The 22,909-nt window shown below is 42.2% G+C and overlaps 1 protein-coding gene across 4 annotated transcripts in view; it reads left to right on the forward strand.

The window, feature by feature from the left end:
- The first annotated feature begins 2,138 nt into the window (after positions 1–2,138).
- HABP2 (hyaluronan binding protein 2) overlaps positions 2,139–22,909 on the forward strand; it is a 72,047-nt gene continuing 51,276 nt past the window's right edge. The window contains exons 1-3 of one of the 4 annotated variants that reach the window (XM_080596528.1): positions 2,140–2,312; positions 2,484–2,556; positions 2,689–2,811. In XM_080596528.1, the coding sequence (XP_080452654.1) occupies positions 2,782–2,811 (30 nt within the window). In that variant the 5' untranslated portion in view covers positions 2,140–2,312; positions 2,484–2,556; positions 2,689–2,781. Of the gene's footprint in view, positions 2,812–22,909 lie in introns of all 4 variants that reach the window. The other 3 variants (XM_080596526.1, XM_080596527.1, XM_080596530.1) reach the window with 3 other exon arrangements.

Here is a 22,909-nt window from a genome sequence, read left to right on the forward strand (position 1 = left end):
CATCCAAGGAAATGAAAGGATCTGAAGAAGCTGTGAGGGCTACGTGAACATGGACAGGTCTGTTTTATTAAAGCAGTCAGGGCACACTGTTTACCTTTTGGAGCCAGCATCTGCCAGTATAAACTAACCTTTCCAGTGCTCAAAAGGGAATTAGCCCACAGGACCCACTTTCAGACGCACTGCCAGGTCAGGAACTAAATGAGCACCAGCTGACCCACAGACTGCAAGCACAGAGCAGAAGAAGCAGCGGTTTGCTTCTCTGCCCACCTGTCATGCTGCACAACCATGCCTTCTACGTGCAGGCTGGCCACGCTGCACTAGGCTCCAATCACAAGTATGTTTAAAAAGCTCTTTAGCCTGATTAAACACCACTGTCTTTGGCCATACGCAGGCCCTCTTAAGCAAGGGTTATTAAACTGACATTGGGTAAACACATTTTTTAAGTAAAGGCTTTTGTGAAGGCCAATTATCATTCCAAGTTGTATCAGCTCTCCACGGTCACTGTAGCCTGCCTCCCCACACACAGGTGATGGCTAGTAATGTTGTATATGGGAAGAAGAAAAACCTACTTGGAAATAAGTTTCTTTGCACTTGACGGAGGATGTTTCGCTGAATAGATTTGTATGAATATCAGTTTTCTTCTTTTTTTTTTACAAAGAAAAGATTTACCATACACCTTCTCTCCAAATGACTGAGCAGACCTATGGGGCTGCAGGGTACATATAAAACATTTTCTCACATTGGCACATTTTAGTCTCTCCTTCACTGAGGCAATTTCTTAACAGGAAGGAAAACATTGATTTCTATTGACAAGTAAAAACAGTCAATGCAGTTTGCTCCTCTTTGTGCTCTGCAGTTACCTGTTCCCTGCATTAGTAATATTCACAGACCAAGTCAAAGAGTCCTTACTTAGTACAACGCTCACCCCAAAATCAAGATGCTTTTCTGTATATGGTTAATCCAGATCTTTATAACAATTTGGACGATAGATGACCAGTTATCACCTCTACTGAATGATGTTTCAGTAAGTACCAGAAATTCATGTGATGTCCTTCCATCACTAGAAGTACCAAACTGGAATCAGACTGACTGTGGCAGTAGGACAGACCAATGCGCTACATCAAAGAGCAGCCAGTTTTCAGATCATCTCTAATTCATGCTCTTATTCAAACTTACATTTAAGGCCAACCCACATTTCCAGCTCCTCATCTAGTGTCTTCCATGTCAAATTACTAAGTCTTTCCTGCACGGGGGCTGGCCTCCAGCATCACATAAAATGCATTCCCCAAGGTAACAGAGCTGCACAGAGACAGACAACTGAGGCAAGTTTGGAGTCTGAAAACTGGAAAATACTATGCACCAGGAAAGGGCCATTATTTTCTCCCTTTAGGCTGGTAGAGCTTCTCTTTGACAATGCAATGGAAAGTTGTAACATTTTAACCAAAATTCAAATTGATAACAAAAGTGTCATTCCTCTTGGGGACTCTACTTAACATTTCTAGTATTTGAAAAAACAATACCACTGCACTATCTGCTGAACCAGAGGAATATGTCCTTCTAACAAAGGATATATTCTTTACTCAGTTTTTTTTTTTCCTGTTAAAAATCTGAAATTCTGAGAAGCCAGCAGCATAAATACATATTTTGCCTTGCCTTCTACAGCTACTCTTCTAAATAATAACAAAAAACAACTCTGGCTTCCTGTTGAAAACTTGAAAATGAGAGTGGATGGAAGAGTCACTACATGGTTTTGAAAAGCAGACAGAAGCTCAATGCACTCAGGCTCCGAGCTGGGAAAAGCTACATGCCTCAGCAGAGTTCGTGTCACCACCTCTGTGCTCAGGTCTCTCCAACTTGCAAATTACTCGAAGACATGTCCTTACCATACAGTTGGTACAACAATAAAGACAGAAATGCTTTTTTTCCCCAACAATAAATGGAAAAGATGAAAGACTATGCTGATGAAAAGAAGAAAAGCAGATAAACCTAGGTTGTCTCCTCATAGGCCACCAGGCAGTGGGCTGGAATGGGGAAGGGTCCCAGGTGGGATGGGTTACTCCCTCAGACAGGTGCTGGTCATCTGGGGTGAGGCACAGCTGCAGAGAAGACATATAGGAGAGCTTGACAGGAGGCTGAGCTGCTGCTGGAGTCAGGCTTCAGAGTGCATCAATTCTGACTGTAGGAGGTTTGGATTCAAGGGTGTAAGAGGTTGGGACACCCTGGTGCAGCCTTGCTGAAATTGTGCTAGGTTGCGTACCAAGCGGGTGGCCTTAGGAGAGCAAACTGAGGAGTCCCCGTGTGTTCTTTCTGAAGTTAGTCCCTCCAAACTGTTATAGGCTATCAGCTGTTTTCTGCTTTGCTCAAATAACAGGGGAAAGGGCTTGTTCCTATACTTGTTGGGGCTGTTTCCTACGCAAATATGGATGGCTGCTCTCTTTTATAAGGGAAAAGAAGGGTGACAGTGAGTATTATATTCTACACAGCTATACGAAAGTCTTAGTCTACAATGCCCAGCTGGCAAAGCACCTGCAAATCCAGCACACCAGACCTTGTGAGGTGCATGTCTACCCCTTGAACATTTGAGATTTTTGGCTGCAGGCAGGGAGATGGTTTGGCAGCCTACAAGGCAGTGGGGTGTAGGGGCTCTCTGGGCCCTTGCAATATCAGCTCAACCTTCTCTGAAACAAGTCAATGCCCAGGAGTCGAGAGCCAGAACAAGATATGCATCTCACCTTGGAAGGTGCAGAGAGGACTGATTACTGACACCTTGCCCCTAACTGGATGAGGAAGAGAAATTCCCCGGATCAATTGGTAAGTACTGACAAAGGTCTGATGAAGACCGTTATTTCCTTTCTCCTGTTGGACTCTGTTGCTCTGTTTTTTTTTGTTTGTTGTTTTGTTTTTTTAATGCAGGAATGTTTTGTTAAGAGTCTTTCAGTAGAGGGTCTATGGTATTCTCTGCCCTGAGCTGGAAGCCCCTGTGAGGTTGTGCTAATCAACAAGGGGTTTGTAAACTAAAGTCTTGCTGGGTAAGCCAGGTGAGAAGGGCTACAGGCTACTTGACCAACAAAGAACAAAGGCATGGCAGCCAGAGGATTTAGATGAAGACATTGTTACCACTTACTGCACTAAACAGAGACCTAGACTGTTTTTTTCTGCACATAGATAATGGGTTGAATTTTAAATCCAATCCCTAAAACACAGAACTGCTTATTTGAGGAACAAAATCCTATTTTCTTCTGAAAATGTTCTACTGACATATCTTACAGCCTCACTTTTCTTTCCTCTTAGTGTGAAGGTTGGCTGTTGTGCCAAGCAACATTTATCTAGTATCTAATGGAGTGGCATGAAAGCATAGCAGGGAACGTTGTCCTGCTTGTTGTTCTGTATGCATCTGCCCTGACTTAAATCAACAGGCTGATTATGTCTGACTTGAGCAGTGTCTAACCCGTACCCCATTAACACGACATCCTGGCTTGGTGCTGTGTCCTTCCCAGAGGCTGCTGTTGTCAGGTGTACCCATCTGTGGTCCCCACTTCAGTTCAACACAAAGACTTGCTCTGTCACACCCCCAATAGAGTGTTACAGCTACAGCCATGGAAGGAGAGCCAACTATAAATGAAACAGACTTAATTACTTCCCATGGGCACAAAAGCGCCCCGAGCACAGTTAGGAAGGTGGAACCTGGGTGACTGTCAGAGCTTCACCGTTCTCCCAAAAACCTCCTCCAAGGAGCCGGACTCCTCACTGTGTCCTGGTCTTGGCCTCTGAGCGGCCTCCCACTTGGAGGCACACTGTTCGGCTGCTGGAGATCTCCCCAAGTACCCAAAGCTGTTGCTCGTCTTGGTTTACCTGTGTACGAACTGCAGTGACACCTCACAGACAAGCTATGAGCTCTCCTTAATGAATGTGCATGGAGGACCCAGGCTGGAGAGATGCAAAATAACAAATGAATACAACTGTGTAGCCTCAGAGTGCTCCTAAAGAAAGCTGAGTATGTGATGAAAACAAGTTTTAATAGATCCTGACCAAACATCCCTATGTTGCAGGCCTGCGAGCAAAATCCAGTCTGCCTCATGCCATGTGTGAGGAGACTTGGAGAGCCAATTAAAACTGCAAGCAAAATCTTGAAATTTATTTTATTTTACTTTTATTTATCTATCTTGAGCAGAGGATTTTAGGATATGCAATCCTAGGCACATCTGAAGTGTACAGCACCTGTGCTTCACTGTGGTTTGGTGATCTAGCACTGGTATCCTGGGTGGCAGCATAAAATATTCACAAAGACAAATGCGAGCTGAAGCCGCTACAGGCTCCCTCTACCAGCTGTGTGGGCAATAAATAAAGAAATAAATAAAATAAAACCCACCCAGCTAAACTGGATGTGGCAGGCAAGCAGAAGTGCCTCTGTCTGAACTTGTGCATGTGTGAGTTAGTCTGTGTGCTTTAAGAGCCAAATTAGCAGGGTTTTGTGAACAATTTTCTCTCGACAAGTCAGGTGAATTTTATTCCCCGCTTTCAGCTGTTCCACTGAATTTTATGCAGCTCTCCAGAGACTTGCAAGCTCAGAGAGCTCTTTCCAAAAATGTCGTGTTTGCTCTCTCAGTTACATTCCTCGCCCTGTCAAACCTCCGCTGCTCTAGTCCCCATCTCTTTCAAATGTTTTTTTCTGTATGTGTGCAAGCTTTAGTGACTGCATATAGCCAACGGTTTTTCTTCCAGTCAGCTCTGAAACAAAAGTGAAGTTAAACCACTTCCCTTCAATAGAAGGAAAGGGGGCACAAAGATTTAGAGAGCGACTGAAAGAAGGGGTCTGCATGAGGCTGATGCTACATACGGGATGTGATGTCCCTTCCAGTCAGCATCCAGTCCCTTTGGTGCCCTGTCAGTGTCTCTAGGGGACGGGGCACAATTTTCTACAATATGTAGGGTTTGGACAACTGTGGAAGAACAAGGAATAGAGAGGGAAGGGTGTGGAGGTTCCCCCCCCCCCCCCCCCCCCCATGACCTCATCAGATAAAGGATTTGAGGTTCCAAATAGCCACTGAAGGAGCAGAGGCCTGCTCGGAGGGCCTGATCTTTCCGGGAGCTGCTGGATGTGTCTTTGACCATCATGGGCATAGCAGTTGCTCAGACTGGTCTCAGACCTCAACAGACTCACCCCTCCAGGGCAGGCTTGTTTCCCTCTGGTCTCTCCTGACTTCACCCACCAACTGTGTTGTGAATTAATGCCACGTAATGCTGGGGACACCTGCTGGCCTGGCCCGCAGGGCCAAGTGACCCCACAGTGACAGGGGGCTCGTGGGCACTCGTGACCGAAGGAGAATTTGAATGAGTGACCCAAAGGCAAAAGGCTCATTTGGTATCCTGTTACTAATCCCCTCATCCAGCCGGATCCCCATCTCTTCCCCCACCTTTTTTTTCTTAAAGGGCATTTGCTGCACCAGCTGCCAGAATATCTCAATTGCATCATGTCAACAGATCCATCTCAAACTGATATTTTATACTAGGGGAAGGCTGGGCTTAACTCTTCCATTAAACAATTAAAGCCATGCACACCAAACTCAAAACAGGCTCTGCTGTAACAGAACAATAAATATTGATGACTTGAGGCAAGTCTGGCTTTTATGACGTTTGATGACAACTGGTATCACTTACAAAAATTACATCATAAAGAAAAAGCAATGAAGTTGTATGTCATCAGACAACATTAAATGTCAAAAGAAATATGTTTATCCTTTGTTTTCAGATCCAACTTCAGTTCTAACATTAAATGAAATCTAGGGCTGTTCTCATATTTATCAGGCACTGGTGCAAAAAAGTCCTGGAGTATTTTTGTTTACTAACTTGCTCATTGCCAAGGGTGGCGTGTTGTTTATGTTCTCATTCTTTCAAGCCAATTTGTGCTGAGCAGAGGATCCTCTGAATTGAAACATCCCCTTCCTCTTTACCCCACCCACCTTATTTTTATCTGCTCTCATCCTCTGGAGGAATTGTTGGCTGCCAGCTTTTTGAAAACCTCAGGGTAATCAATGGCTCTGTTGGGCCTGGGGATGAGATTCATGGAGGTCAGGTATTAGCAATAAATCATGGGTTTATTGAAGATGTTGGAGATGAAAACAGTCTTTTTTTTATCTAAGCTAAATAAATTAGGACTGTCTGGACCACTGCGGCACAGTTGTGGTTTAAACAAAATAAACTCTCTCTGAATGTGAACCTCAAGGTCCTATATATATCCAAGGATGTTAAAATAAGTGCTATTATTAGGCAATTATAGAATTTTCAGCTATTCTGAGTACTTTAATAGCTAGTGCTATATACATATAAAACAAAAATAAAAATGGAGAAGCCTTTAAATACATGTCTTAGTCATGAGGTCCTTTTGTTGGCCAAATTCTAAAAGTGTTTTCTTAGCTTTGCATGAAGTAACAGATCATGTGAAAATCCTGACCCAGAGCTTGTTGCAATGCTTGTTTTGTTTCTCTTTTGATAATTGACACAAATGTAGAAAAGTTACCTTTTTGGTGGGAACAGGTGGAAGAAAGTAGAGATGGTGCTCAGCAAGCATCAGGGAGAGTGGAAATGTCACTATGAGACAGTACATCATGGCATTCATCACGTCCTACCTACATACTTATTGGCACCTAAATATGAACCATTTTTTTTCAATTGAAGAGCATTTCTGTTGCATTTCACTGCTTCCAATGTCTGCTGGTATAATGCAGGGGAAAAAATAATGTTTTTCAGCTGTGCCATATTAAATGAATGTGTTTCTGATTCTCCTATAGCCTGTATGTAAAAGACGGAGTTATCCACTGTGCATCTCCAAGGTAAACTGTTCCCTGAACTTCAGTGTCTCCTTGGACATAATCAAGATTTTGGTATTAGGAAGACTGGGGAAACCCTGCTCTTCAGTGTAACTTAAGGTCACTGAAGATTTCAGTGTTTTTCTTCTAGATGTCTGCTAGAAAGGGTTTGGGGGTTGTTTTAGACTCAGGAGGAATCTAAACCCGGACAATTAAAAACTACGCATAAAAAGGCGTTTCTAGAACAGTTTTTGCAGTAGAAGTTTCAGTTGAGGTTTAACTTATTGAGGGTTTTTTAGCTCGTCCCTGATGAGAAAAAAGTAGGGGGAAATGCTGTATGTTTTTTTTCTTCTTGAATGGCACACAGGCTGTCAGTTCACAGGACCTGAATAATCACTGCTGGGTGTTAGGTCTCAGATTTTCTGACTGTTTTCAAGCCAGACAGGGGCAGCTGCAGTTGTTTTACACTAAGGAATTTCAAAGAATCATCATATGCTTTTTCTTGTGGTTGAATTGCTTAAAATATTCCTGTTCCTAAAGTAAGCTGAATTTACACACATCTATATGTATATATAAACAAACAAACACCAAGGCTGTAAATCAGCTGGGGAAAAAATGGTAGCAGTTGAAGCAGGAATACATCTAAGTTATTCTGGGGGACTAAGAAAACATCCAAAAGTAAATACAGCACACACAAAAAAACAAACCAATATATATAAATAAATAAAAATCAGGCATTAATAAGCACTGGAAGATATTCCATTGTTTCTTGCTCATTTGCATGTCAATACAGCAATGCTATGCCAGCGCAGAGCTACTTCATAGCAGCACTGGTGTCTGAGCCCAAGGGAACAATGTAAGAGGTCGTATCAGCACATTTGTAGGTTCACTGATTTCTTTTCCGTGTGCTCTGGAAAACAAAACAAAAGGGGAAAGACTGGCGGTGTATCCTACGTGGTGATTTGTTGCTGACCTCTCCGGTCTTCAGCACAAGCACAGTGGCTGGTTTTCCAGCCTCACAGCTGTAGCCCCACATGGTTTATGTTGCACAATGTGGGGGAAGCAGAGACCTTTGAATTCCACCGTGGGCTCTGCTGCTGTAATACGTTGCTGTAGCTTCACGGTTAACACAGCACCTATCTGGGTCTGCTTTGACTACTGGCTTTTCCTTGCCTGAACTTAGAGGTCAGGATGTCTTTGGCTGAAATCAGAGCAGTCAGCTTTAATTATCACTCTGTCAACTTCTACAAAACCTTTTATCTGAGGGTTCCAGGGCATTTTACGGATGTTAAGGGGCAATTTTGGCTCTGTTACACAAACACAGCTTCCTTCAATAAGCTGTATTTGTGGCTCTGATTTGAACCAATTAATGAAGTTTTGTATTCTCACATCAGCAAATCCTCTTCAGAGGAGGAGCCTTCAGCAGCTGTGACATGGAAAGCATCATTATACAGACATGTAGGGTGAGAAACAGGGAAGATGCTGTGTGTGCAGATAGGAAGGGTAAGCAAGCCTGACAAGAAGTTCCTGCTTCAGTAGTTAAATAAGGTGAAGTACTCTTCTGAAACACTTTCCTTGCACCTTATCAGTTTTACGTAGGGTTCCTGTAACTTTCCTTAGCACTTTCCACTGCCCAATTATCCTAAACCTGAATTTTGTGGTTCATGCTTTCAGATGGGTAGTGTTCTCTACAGGCTTAACTCTGGGCTACATCCTTCGTTGGATGGTTAAGTGTGTTGAAGTTGCAGCTGTAAGACTTGGTCTTTATGGAGCTAGCTCTGAGTTGCCTTACCTGCTTAAGATGACTGCTTAAACAAGTCCAGCCGTTGCCATGGGATAAACATGAAAAACTGCTCTGAATTTGCCCTCCCAGTACAGCTACAGCTGTATTATTCTATTTATTCATTTTTAAATGCCTGGGAACCTGTGCTAGGATCCCACCATGCCATAGTACCAAAGCAACAATAGGAGACTGGCAGGGAAATCTAAAATCTCTAAAACTAAAAATAAATTCATCTACCGGGGGATACCAGGAGGAAAAGTAAGAGCTGCCAATACATGCAGCATTTTTTTTGGCATATCACTATGTGCCAATTTTAGCTTGTCAACTGTTGCTGGCAGTAGGCAGAGAATGTGAGTGACTTTCATTAATTACCATTTCTCTGCCAACATAGATAACCAGAGCTTTCTTCCACCTCACTGATGTGCGCTGTGACTTTTCTTCCTTTTTTTTTCCTCAGTTGCAAAACTTCAAATTATCTTTTTACTCAGGAATTTTTGTCAGACCTTAAGTATGATTTTTTTTTTCTGGATGGAAATTGTATCTCCTTGATTTAAGCTGTGCTTTACACTTGCATGTTCCTTCTTGGACACTGAATGTTGAACAGCCTTCATGTAGTTTCAGCTGTAAAACTTTCTCTTCTCTGGACTGGATTTTTTCTTTGCATTTATAGAGAGCTTCAGAGCCAGGCAGGGAATCCAGAACTCCACATTTTCTTTCCTTTGGCCACAGGGTACCCGTGCAGAAAGCTGGAATGAAAGGGGTCAAAACAACCCAGCTGGGGAAGATGACGTGGTGTTCATGAGGCACAGTGTATGGCAATAACTAATGCATTTGAGTAAACCAGCTAGAGAGCAGATGTTGCTGCTTAATCTGTCTCATATTTGGTAGTTGACCTTTCAATGGTGAACTTTACCTTCCATGCTGTACCCATGATTGCCAAAGTGTATAAGCAAGACGTCTAAGAAGAGGCAAAACCGTTTGGTGTAATAAAACTTCCTGACTGCCATTGGCTTGTTTGTGGTCCTAGACCAGCAGGACTAAAATGATTCTACTCCTTTGTCATTAGCAACACCTGGTATTTTCTTCATTGAGTGAGAGGTAACTTTGAAGGCCACGTGGTTTTTGCTCAGGTTTGCTCCATGATTCAGTGGTTGATTTCTTTCTTCCTACTCAGAATTTTTATTCACATTTGAACAAATAATGGATGAGCAAGTCTGAGAAAAGGGAGAGTTAATTTAAAACACTGATTCAAGTCTGGTGTATTCAGAACACTTTGTTTTATGTTTTTGTTAACCTAAGCTACTGTATTTCCAGCATGAATGGGAAAAGTGCTGGAATCTTCCAGTAAAAACCTGCTCAGTCACTCCACCACTTTCTGTGAGGTTAAGTTAAGAGTTTTCTTCTCTTTCAAAAGTTGGATCTGCTCTGGTCACTACTGGAAGGCTCTTTCTGAATTAATCCCTGCAGTTGTGTGACTTAGACTGACTTACAATAGTGTGTTGGTGCAGAAGATCGACCTGTATTTAACACCTGTAATCTGTTCCTTTTTACAATCTGTCACTGAAATCACAGCAAAGAGTTTAGAACCAAACCGTGGTTTATTTTAATGGTGGGAAGACAGTGTTGAGAGAGTTTTCATGATGGCAAACTGTTGTTATCTAGCTCTCCAACAATTATTCTAAACACATGTAGTTTCTTCATGTCCTGGAGGGTGTCTATAGTCTAGTCTGATTCCTTTTCTTCACTTAATCACCTGGGCACTGACATTTATCAAAAAAGTTAGTCTTGCAAATCAGATGGAGTGGAAATACAATTTTTTAAAAGTAATAATTTGACATGCTTCTGTCATGCCTCCTTCAAATTATTCAAGGCGTTTTTTGTGCAGTTCTTAGCCTTTTATTTGGTTCATCTGCTGGTTTGTCCTCCCGTATATTATTAAATAAAATGATTCATACAAGAAACATAGATATCTAAGTCATCACACCATGGAACATGCGTGCAAGCTCCTGATGACCTTCCTACCAGGTGAGGTGTCCAGACAGACTATTTCATACCTGTCACAGTCCAAAATACTATTTTCAATCTTCACTTTAGGCTCGTCTTTCTGAACCAGGGTCTGCGTGTCCCTTCAGGTCATTTTTCTAAGCAAATTGAATCTGTGCTCTTAATCCCTTCATCCTGGGGGAGTTAAATCTTCACTAATTCTGCCGTGGGGCCCTGAAGCCTTTTAGTTTTCCTCGCCTTCAGGCTGTGCCACAAAGAAAACTAGCCAGGCTCGTTCTTGTAACTCAGACGATGTTTCAGAGTGAAAGTCTATGAAAAACTCTGCTAATTGTGCTTACGTGTTTGCTTCCGCATGATTATGTTCAGCTGCTGATCTCTAGGAACTGTCAAGCCTCGTTAACTAATCATACCTTCAGTGGAAAAATTGGGTCTGACAGCTTCATGGACATAAATGCCCTCTAGTGACTGGTGATCACTGTAAGGAGCTATATTTTGTGTAGAGCTCGTGTATTCTTTGGTATGCATCTTATGTGGCTGTTGAAGAGTTACTTAGCTGGACCTTTGCCCCTTATGGTACCGGACTGTTACAGGACACTTTATTAATGTTTGCTTTTTGTGAAAACATTCGCTATTTGTCCTTTTTAGCTCCATACTACATGAAAGCTATTATATGTGAGAAACCACTCTGCCACTGCTTTAAGCTTTTCCTTTTTCCTTTCCTCCAGTCTGGAGTAGTCAATTTCTACCCAGTGTTGCTTGGTCTAATTGTATTTCTCCACAGCTGGAATAGCTTTGCTCTCCCTAATGACTGGGAGAAATGGGAAGGGGAGGATTGGGAATGCATGGTTGCATTTCCAGCTCTCACTGTGAAATCACTTTTACAAGTAGAGCTTTTATTAAAAAAAAAATAAAAATAAAATAAAAAAGCTACTTGGATCACTAATTCTGTGTTTCTGCTCCTGTTAGCCATGGTTGAGCAATCCTGTCCTCTGAACCCCCAGGAGCTATTACAAGGGTCTTGGACCAGGCAGTAGATCCTTCTGCCAAAACACTGAGGAGGAGCTTTTGAAGTCTTGGAAAAGAAGATCAAATGGTCTTCTAGATTTTTGAAAGCTAGAGCCAAGAAGTAGCTGGAAAGGGCTGTAAGAGAAGTATTCCTATGTGACAGGTACGTCTTTTAACCTGTTTCTTCTCCACTTGTTGAAGAGCGCTATCTGCTCGCTGGATCTGAGGGTTCAGACATTTGGCTTCTGTCTTTTGGTGTGGTAGTTATGCACTGGCAAGCAACAAACTAGGTGGCTCCAACTAGAATGGCATTTGCTGGGACAGTGGCAATGGGACAGACATAAATGTCAGAGGAATACAAGTTCCTCCTGTTTCTCTCCATCGTCTCCCAAAAGGAAGTGCCCAAGATATCTTAGGATACTTTTTCAGTCAGCCTGTTCTCTGAGGTTTAATAAAATTAGTAAATAGAGACCCTTTACAGGGCAAGTAGCTGATATTCCCAATATTAATGCTGAAATCTAGGCATCTGCCATTATGCTCAGCTAGAGAAAATACTTGTGTACTGGTTTTCCTATGGAAGCTTCTTTGTAACCAAACAACTGTTAGCCTGTGTACCCATGTATTTCAGTGAAAAAGGCTAGGACTGGAGCTGTAAATATAATTGTAACGGCTTGGATTTTTATGTATCAGATGGAAGGGCTGTGCTTTTTATTGGTTTGGAGGGAAACTGGTTACGGGAAGTGTGAAAGAGAACAACGGGGATGTGTGGGAGTGGAGACAAGCTTTGGGGCCAAGCTGTAGTCTGCCATAGCACCACCAATCTATGTAAGGAACAAACTCCATTCAAAAAAAATATTAGTAATTAAAAATATCATCAATTTTCTAGGCTCACAAACAGCATGACCCTCATCTAGAGGAAAAATAGAGGTCTGCCAGTGTAGCTGTTGTTGTTGTTTTGTTTGTATTTAGCACTTCTTGTCCTGCATCTATTTGGGAGCTTGGCATGGAAATCTTTGCTTACTGTCCATTTGTGTTGTCATTCCTATCACCACCAGTTTCTTGGGAGCGCAGGCTGTGGCTTGGGTGACCGAAGCATGCTTAGATATGTTACTGCAGGGTGTTGTCAGGAGTAAAAGGACTCTGTGGAGACTGGGAATTAAAGGCCAGTACATATAATATGCAGAAAAACATAGCTTTGGGTAATGCTTTGCAGCAGGCTGTCATAGAAAGTACCAGAGACACTCACCAGAGCTTGATGTGAGGCAAAGTATTGTCACAGGTTGGGATCCACTAGAAACAGTGAAAGAGTAAGTGGCAGTAGTTTAAGTCATGGATAGTGTAGGTTGCATGGCTAGAAAACACTGCTGAAAATCAAGGACTGCGGGAGGTCCCTTCCAACATCCATTGATATCACACCATCTTAGATTTATAGAACAACCTATGGTACAAAGAAAGAGAACTGAAGGTTTCTGAAACATTTATTCCTTCTATGGAGCCTGTAGTAGGTAAGGAAGAAAGCTCTGAATGGGCTGTTAGTCTGGACTTGCTGGCTGTGGCACTCCTTCCCTTGGCTAGCAGGCTGCTATTTCTTGGAAAAGAGCATGGTATCGTCGGTTGGACTGCTATGGGATCATTCCTGTTGCTACCAACCTGCTCCCTTGTCCTGAGGTGGGCTCACCTGACTCCTGGAAGTCCTCCTTCCCTGCTCGTTCATCCTTATCTCTGTGCCTGAACGGGCTTTCTGGGGCTGCAGGTTCTTTGTTGCTGGCAGCCCCCGCTGAGGTCCCACGTGCAGCCGCTGCTGATTTGCATGTGTCTGCATCGCTGCCAACAAGCTGCTGCCCGCACTGACCCTTCCGGGTTGGGTTTGGGTTTTGTTTCTTGTAACGCTGCTAATCCCCAAACCTTTTTTTGGAAGCCTTGCAAAAATCTGTAGGCAGCATGTGAGCGATATCTGTAGAGGGGGGGAAAAGCATCTGATACTGGCTCGGTCTCATGGTGGCTGAAGGTTTCACATTAGCCTGACTTGTGTGGGGCTTTTTTACATTAGGGTATTTGCAATATTTGCTACATAAACATCATTGGTGTGCTTTCATGCACATGTATGTCTCTTCTCCATATTTCTCTTAGAAGGGTTTCTCATTGCGATTCATATGCCTGTCGCTTTTGGGTGTCACTGCCTCCTGCCATGCTAATTAAACCAAAAAAGGGGGAGGGGGTAAATAGCCATATAAATAAAAAATACAGACTTGTCATATTTGACAAAGGCACGGATGTTAAAACAGAAGTTTTCAGCACCATGACTGCTTCCTTGTTACCCCTAGCTAATGGAAAATACAACTAATGCTGTGGTTTTTAGTGATTAAGTGGTTAATGATTTAATGAACTAAAAAAATCTCATTTGTTGCATCCCTTGGACTCAGAAAAAACCTCAAAGAGCTGATTTTCTGTGTACCTCAGTCCAATATTGCTACCTGCTGGGATATGAACACAATCTCTAAATAAATTGCAAGTGGCCTTGGGCAAATGGAAGAGTTTCGCTTTGATCTTGCTAGAGAGAATGAAGTCAAATGTTCAATCAATCAATCAAATTCATAACTTCTAGCTACAATCGGCCTGACAACAGCCTATTATTTATTTTTAAAATCATATATTTCATTATTGCAAAACACACAGTCTCTCGTGGGGGGAAAAGACTAAATTATTGATAAGCCTTATATGTGACTGAGTTTGTTGTTTTTGACATGCTTGTCACTAACTATTGTCAGGAAGAATTTACTAAGATGTTTAGTCTGAAAAGTTGGCTGGGAATGTATGTTGTGCCACACTTAAACTGGGTAGAGGAAACTTTAATAGCTTCTTTCTTCTTGAATTCCTAGTTGGTAAAGACAGCTGAAGGCAGACAGGGCTTTCTAGCGTGAAAACAATGCGTTCAAACAAGTGTCCTTTGTTTTAATTGCTGCAAAACAGATGATTCAGGCTCTGAAATTATCCATGAGGTGGGGATATGAAACTTTTAATTGATTTATATATTTCTGGAAATAGCAGTTCTCAGGCTGCGGAGTACTTATGTAAACAGAAATGGGAGAACAATTAACCCCACACCTCAAGAGTCTGTTTTCACTCATGTTTGTCAAAAGCATCTGAAGAGTGGGTAAGAGAAGAGCATGTCAGAGAAGTCTGTAGGGAGACTTACTTCACATAGCCACGCTATTATACAAAAGCATTTATCGAGGTGTTGTAACGGGTAGTTATTCCAACACAGCCAGTGTGTGTGAGGAAGCCGCACAGATGTGTAGACACATCTCCCACGTGGCTCTGGGGACCCCACGACTGACCTATCGCTATGTGCCCAGTAATGGATAGAGTTTTTGTAGGAGAGCCATGACCTCTTCACTCCCTTATTGCTAGTTCTGCGACCCCTGTGGGTCTTACATGTCTGTAAATAAAATACAAGTACTCAAGAGACCTGGGTCCCTGGATATGTCTGGGGGAGCTTGCAGCAATACCTGAGCACCACGGGAAAGAAAGAAGTCAAATCCCGGCCCTTTTGAAATCAATGGATGTTTTTATAATGGACATTTTTAAGGTCAGGATTTTGTCCGCCTGTGCCTTTAGTCATTATTGGGCAGAGCAAGGAACCAAGGCGAGTGCTATGACCCCAATCCAGCAAGAGATCCTCCAGCTCAGTACAGAAAGGTACAGAAAAATAGCAACTGGTGTAGGGGAATTGAGGAATGGTGAATCTAGTGACTCTTAAACACATTGACATACGTATTTATCCATAATACATATTTGTGCACTCCTTGTCTGCATCCAAAAATGAGTCATAACTAAGGTCTTAAGCATTTGTGTGATTAACATGTAAGGCATTGAGCCTTACAAAGGTGCTGCATAATGTATCTGTCAATACATACGAAATAGAGCTTTCACTGTACCTTCTAAAAACAATTAATGAAATTAGAGTTATATTTTTTTGCTTGTTTGTTTGTTTCTGAAAGAGAAATTACCAACTTTTATTTGCAGATGGCCTGAACTTAAAATGTCACTTGTTCCTTGTGCTGGTACAACTCTCCCAACAGATAGAGGGAGGCAGGCTGGTAACACTGCCCTTCTTGCTGCAGGGAAAGGCAGGCATGGCCCCTCCAACCCTGCAGCCTGATTTCAAACCCCAAACCTTCAGGCCTGATGCTCTGTTCCCTGCTGCAGTGTCTTTCCGTCATCCTTGCTGATGCAGGTTCAGGTTATCTCTTCTGATCTGCAACATGGATCTCAGCCATCTTTTGGATCTGCTGCTTATTCTGCACCCATTCTTCTAGTGAAAGAACTGATACAGAAAAATGGTGCAAAATACACAGAAAGCATCCAAATGGCAAATGAGACCTGTTCTATGTGTAACTCCTGCACAATTCCTGCACTCATGAGCCATAGATAGGTAAGGGCTAGCTATTTAAACCTGGTCTTACTATCTTTCAGCTCTGTATATTGTAACCTGTCTTTGTAACAGGATTTTTCTAACAAGTCTTTTTTTTAAAAAAAAAAAAGAGAGGAGAAAAAAAAGGAAGAGGCACCACCACTTCTGGGGTTGAGGTGGCCTGCTGCAACAGTAGCAGCTGCTTTAGTGCAAGTGAGACTTCAGGGTTAAATTCTCCAGATTTTTACTTTTATTATATCTGTGAATGAGGTGTCTAAAACTTTAGTATCACAGCCATAGATCTTGGTGCAGAATCCTGAGGGTAGATTTTATGTGAAAGTGATTCTATTACAAAATTAATATGATTAGAAAAGATTTGCTTTCCTTCCAGAAATGCTGGTCTTCTCTCTGAAAAGTCTAAATAAGATATTGCATTTCAGGTTAGTATAATACTGAGCTAATTTTTTGTGTTTGTTTGTTTTAGTATATCTTGATTCAAAATAAAATATTTTGGGCCAGTGCAAGAAGAAGAAAATGTTGCCATAATCTCCAAAATGTGGTTTTAGTCACATTGAAATTAAACATCTTACTAATTCTGGCCGTGTTTGTTCCCAAACAGTTTGCTCGATGAGCTATTTGATATTTCAGCATATTATATTGATTTCACAACCATGGAATATATCATGGGTTAGAGGTTCCAAGAGGAGGTAAAGGAAAAGCTGAGCAAAAGGGTTGATTTAACCAAACTTTAGCCATCTAAAAGTTGAATGTCTCACCCAGACAGGACCCCTCTGGAGGCACTGTCAGAAGAGGTACCTGCAGATGGTCCTCCCTATGCTAAAGCCATTGAGCACAGGCATCTTTCTCCATGGGATGACTGTCTCCATCTTCACTGACTGCAAGGGGAGGTAATATTGCTAGCTGAGACCGGAGACCTTGCACAAACTGACAAGAAGCAAGCCTTGCCATGAGGGAAGTGGGAAGTTTGGGGCTGGATAGAAGGAAAGCTCTTTTTGCATTGGCACAGGCTGGGAAATTTCCACCCTTGAAGACTTTGCTCATGGCTTTGCCTGGTGAATCTGATCTGTTGAAGATTTGCTCAGGAGGTTGGACTAGAGACTTCCAGAGGTCCTGTTGAACTTAAATTCTTCCGTAAGGTTTCAGCACGTCCTTGTAGTTTTACTAAGCAAACTTGACCCTTATACAGCATTTCAGCAGTTTGTCTCCACTGCCAAAATGGGCTTCTGCCCTTGGCATTGCTTCTTTAGTGAGAGGTAATGCATCTGTCTTAATGTTTAGACTTTCTGCAGATAGATATAAAACACTCTTTAAATAAAATCACGTCTCCTTTCTCAGTGAGGTAACTTTAAGTGATATTTTAACATCAAGATTTAAAACTAACATTCAGTTGATTTTTTTGAGAATCTCAGTTGACACTTGAAAGCTTTAGGTGATTGTTTGCTTTGCAAGAAAAAGAGGGAGATGAATCCCTGCTGCAAGATGTGTTGCCTGAGAGATAGCTGAGCTGCTGAAGTTCTGTAGGGCAGTACCTCTGGTGGCTATGGCTTCTGCAATGGAGCACTGATGATGAACAGTCCTCAGGGCTACAGGCTGCTGGGGACACAGCAGTGCCACCATGGGCTAATCACAGGTACTCAATACACTTCTGTATCTGCGTACCAGATCAGCATGGGTCAAACGTGATTTGTGGCTATTTTAAACTGAAGGTGGGACCTGCATTTTAAAAAAAAAAGTCATATTTGGAGCTTTTACAAACAACAACAACAAAAATCTCAGGAAAATGTGTAGTTCTGAAATATTTCTTCATTTCTCTTGCATTTCCTGGCTTTAGCTGCTGTTATTTCACAGTCACAGAAGCAATAATGCAAAGTCTCCCAGCCTTTCCAGGTCCCTCTGTTCACATTTGTCAGAAAAAACACTGCGGATGTAACAAGCTGTGGATGTGTCTGGCTTTGGGGAACTTCCCTTCCCAGGGCTTGCTTAGCAGCTCTGAGCATGACCTCGTACAGTTTGTCTGCTTTATGTTAGTCCTATTTGCACCTAGATTTGGATCTAGGCTGTGAATGCCTTTTAAGCCTCGGACCAATTCACACTTGTTGCAAAGCCAGGAAAATGAAGCCTTTCCTGAGTTTTACTCTTGTGGCATCATTACACCATGTAATTATAGACTATAATGTTATTTTATTATGAAGGTTTAGTGAGATGAGCAGTTTGGGACATTTAATGCCTAATGTGCAGTTCAACTTGGCTTTGATTGCTGTTATGAGATTTATTATCACAGGGAATGCACGTTCCACTTGACACTGCCATGTGTCTGTCTGAGCTGAGAACACAGACTTTTTAAGGCTAGAAAGATTTATTTGTTCTTTTTAATGTCTAGGACTAGATTTTTGCATGGCAGGAATGTGTTGCATAAATACACTCTAATCCTTCCAGGTACAGGAGAGGTATAGAATAATTTGCTTTATTTCTGCTTTTCTCAACTGGGTGAGAAATATTTCAAAGATCCTTTCTGCCAGGTTTCCACTGGCCTATAAGTGACTATTGTCTGTTTTCAGAAGTTCACAGGTATATCAAAATGTACAAGCAAATATCCATCTTTCCTCTTAGCACTCACACAGGCTCAGATCATCGTGGGAGGGCAGTGCCAGTGTTGTGTACTTTGCCAGATGCTTAGCTGCTGTGATAATGAGGGCTATTAAGGAAGCAGGGATATTAGATGCTGCAATCCATGATAGTGGGGGATTGTGCTTGATGACTCAGAAAGGTCTCCTCAGCTGCTGTGTTCCTGTGTTTAAGGGAGGTGGTGTTCGTTACCTGCCAAGCAGCCTCTGATTTACAGTCTCAAAGCACTGTGAAGTGTCAACACCAAATTAATTTCTTTGTGTGTTGGTTGTGATCTCAGAAGGTCCCTTCTGATACTTGGTGGTTGCAAAAAGGTGGTAAATTCAGCTCTGAGGTTGTTTTGTTTTTTTGGCTCAAGCGAACATCAGAGGAAATCTTTTTCACTCAACTGTGCTATTGAGAAGAGCAGGGAAGTGGCTCAGTTGTGCAGCAAGAGACGGTTAGGAGTGATTTCAAAGGAAAAATGGTACTTGTAAACTGGATCGTCCTGTGATTTCTCTTAACCAGGTATATTTTGCTGTTAACTGTAGTCAGGTAATTGCAAGTAAACTACATACCATCTGTGTGCCAACTTGTCCCTGTGGAAATAAACACGCGGGGTGTAATTCCGCTACAGTGGGTGGATCAGCCACAAGACGATGAGCATCAATTTCTTCTGTTTGAATCGAGAGGCCCTCTGTACCAGTCTCCCATAGCAGCAACTGCTGGAAGCTGACTGCATGGCCTACCAAGGAGGACGTTTAACACCAGTACGTAGCACAGGGCATGTTCCTGTTGCCGTTACAACTCTCAGAAATTTTTCATGGGCTTCAGTAGCCCCAGCATCCCAGCCAGAGCTTTGAGCATGTTTAGCAAGGGATTGTGTATGAAGAGCTTCGATAACATGGCATGCCTACTGCCTTTGGGTTTTGTGAATGCTACTGCTTATGTGATATTCAGACGTTTTCCCAGTGAGCTTGTACATGCTGCTGCCTTATCCTGTGTTGGTTTTGGCTCCCTGTTCTTCTAATTTAATACAGGATTTCATGATCTTGAAAGCTGAGGTCTGAAGGCACCTTTTTGCACAGGCAAGCAATTGTGCACCTTGCACACTTACAATATTCAGGCATTTCTGAAGAGACTTGAAGTGCCATCTGAATGTTTGCCTCTGGATTTTGTTCTTTTTGCCAGCAGTAGGCTGGCATTTTAACATACCAAAAAGAAGCATCTCCAGAAAGAAGCCCTACAAACAACTTGATATTGTCTCCAAGTGGGAAGTGAATGTAAACAAACCAGGCAGCACAGGATGTCTCTGTTCCTTCCTCTGTCTTTAGCAACACCCTTGCTGGAGAGTAAACTGAATTTCTTCAGGTTCTAGGGATGGTGCTCATCTGTGTTTCATGCTTTATCAACGTGTAATCATAGGCAATCATCTGCTTGTTCAAAAAAATATTTGACTGCCTTTAATATTCACCCCATAAAAGATTGGCCACAACAAACTAGAGGAATGGAGTTTTATTCTTAAAGAGAACGGGGCTCTCTGAACTTACGAAGGGACAAAACTGAAGCAAGAAGACTGACAAGCAGAAGACTGATTTTTGCTATGCAGTAACATTGCTTAGATCTGCCCTGCTCCCAGGAAGAGCAGCACTGGAACACACCACCACTCATCAATGTCCATCCTGATCCTGGCACGTGGCTTGGTGTCTGTCCAGCAATATTAAATTTGCTATATTAGCAGGGGACATGATTTCACAGGGGCAGTGGAAAAGAAGATTTTAGCTTCATGCTTGACTTTCCTAGAATGACACTTCGACGCCAACTGATGACCAATCTCCATTGGTCTTATTTTAGTCTAGCTTCTTAAATCATAAAGTGCTTATATCCCCATTTTTATCCTTATGGTAGCATAAACCACATCTCATCTTCTGGATATAAGACATGGTTATCTATAAATACATGGGAGACTGGATTATGCAAATATGCTTGTTACTCTGTTACGGCGCTGGTAGTTGTTGGTTTATGTCTTTTTTAATTTGAGCTCATTAACACTTGAGGCAACATGTTTTTTTCCCCTGTGGTTTCAAGACAAAATCACAGGGAAAAAAAAATGTTGCCACCTCTACTTTGTCTGAGCTGAAATGTACAAAAATAAGAGGCTGCAAATTGTTGACCAAACCTCCCTCAGATCCCCCCTACCCTCACACATATCAGTCCTTGTTTTCTCACTCCTGAGCTGAAAGTATCAAACAGGAGCAAATGTACAGTTTTTTTAATAGTGGTTTCCATAGAAATTAGGCAGTTTTTCCACTACACCTTAATTGCATATGTTGCAGATCATGTCATAAGTCACTCTGACAAAAAGGCCAGGAAACCTTAATATTTTTGTTTACAGTATGTTAAACAGATGTTTTTTTCAGTGTAGAGATAAGACTACATTAAATATGATTTTATAAATAGAGGCTCGCACAGCTCAGCTCCTCTCGGGACTGCTCTGATTTGCGCATTGGATGATTATAATGGGTTTTTAATTACACCTGTGAGCCAAGGTGTATATCAGAACTAAATTACAAAGCACCCTACAGTTGAGATTTTTCCAGTGTACAATGAGCTGAAAAAGGCTTTTTGTCCATAAGGACAAAGAAATTATTTTTCACATTATTAAAATTACAGAAGCTTTCTGGGCAAATGCAGTGATAACACAAGATTAAGACAGACAAACTTTATTTGTTTATTTTTATTATTTTTATTTATTTTGGAAGGTGCTTAGCAGTTTTTCCCTAGCGGGTTTAACTCCTTGTGAGCAACTGACTGAGCCTCTGGGATTTTCATACTTGGTGATGAAGTTTATAGCAGGATACTGACTTTTGTTTCTAAAACTTTCTTCACAAGCATAAAGAAGCCCAATCATACAAATAAACAAATATGAACGTTTGTGTGTTTTTTTTAAAGTGATTTTTCAGTCTTGAAGGAAAGAAATTGAAATAGTTCAATTTTTTTCTGAGCAATCTGCAGTTGTCCCTTAGGTTAAGAGGTACATCTTTGTGTACTATGAGGAGTCAGACGGTTTGAATCCAAAAAATGACTATTTTGGTCATAAACTGGTGCTCAGAAAAGTAACAGAAGCCCAGCAATTCCATACAAACATGCAATTGGGCTAATATTCCGAACAGACTTGCTTAGTACAGGCTCTTAAATGCATTATTTCAAACATAAATATGTCAGCCTGATCCAAGGCCTGCCAAGCCTGGTGGAAGTAGGCCCTGTTTTCAAGGTTTGTTTTGGTTTTGACTAGATCCAGCATCTTCGGAATATACCTGAAACACTGGCTGCAGGACACTACTGACATGGTTTTGTATATTTTATCCATGTTCCTGCCCTCTTTTGCCCAGAACTGTCGGGCGCTTCCTTCTGTTGAAATATGTGGTGGCTTGCTGCTGCTGTCAGGAGTGACAGAAGGCCTGGGCCCAGAGGGGACATGCTTTGCAGGGCTGCCACCCTCTTGAGGGCTACACAAAGGGTGTGACTCCAAAAGGCACTGAGCTTGCTCAGGAGCACAGCTTACTTAGGTGTTAACCCAGCAAAAACATAAGTCTTGGCTAACCTCTGAATACATTTCAGCATGCGGCAGCTTCTGAATCCAGACCTTCTAGTCAAGATCAACTAAGGCGGGCGCATAAATGGTTTTCAGAAGTTTTCACAGTGTCAAAGATGATCGCTAGTCATTGCTGAGCTCTCACTACTGTCACACGTGTTTTCCCTTTTCCAGCAGTGTTCCTGGGTGGCCCAGCACACCAGGACGCTGCGGGTCATGGTGCTGACACAGGCCCTGTACCTGGGAGGCCATCAGCCTGGGAGCAAGCACTCGCATGTTTGGAGAGGGCTGGGCCGCAAGTGTGAAAAGTAACAACTGACATGTCCTGGTTCCTGGATTGCTCTCAAGAAGAGTCATTTCCCTGCGTGACTGAGTCTTTTGTTCTGTCTTACAAAAGTCTTCAACTTATTGACTGCTGTAGTGAACTGGCTACAATACGTGATTATCTAGGTCTGTACTTCTCCAAACAGCACGAGAGCAGGTGCTCCCATAATGTGACTCTGGAATGCACAAGTCCATTCAAACAAGGTGTTTGTCTTGGTAGAAGTGTAAAAAGATGTTTTATTGCCAACTTCCTTGTTACCATCTGGCTAATGCTAATCCCAATTGTTTGCCACTTCCCGAGCTCGACGCTGTTAGGCTAGTGAAGAGAACAAGAAATCTCTTTTCTTCCCTTT

Source organism: Anser brachyrhynchus (genome assembly GCF_964034855.1).
Source record: "Anser brachyrhynchus genome assembly, chromosome: 6".
Classification (NCBI taxonomy): Eukaryota; Metazoa; Chordata; class Aves; order Anseriformes; family Anatidae; genus Anser; species Anser brachyrhynchus.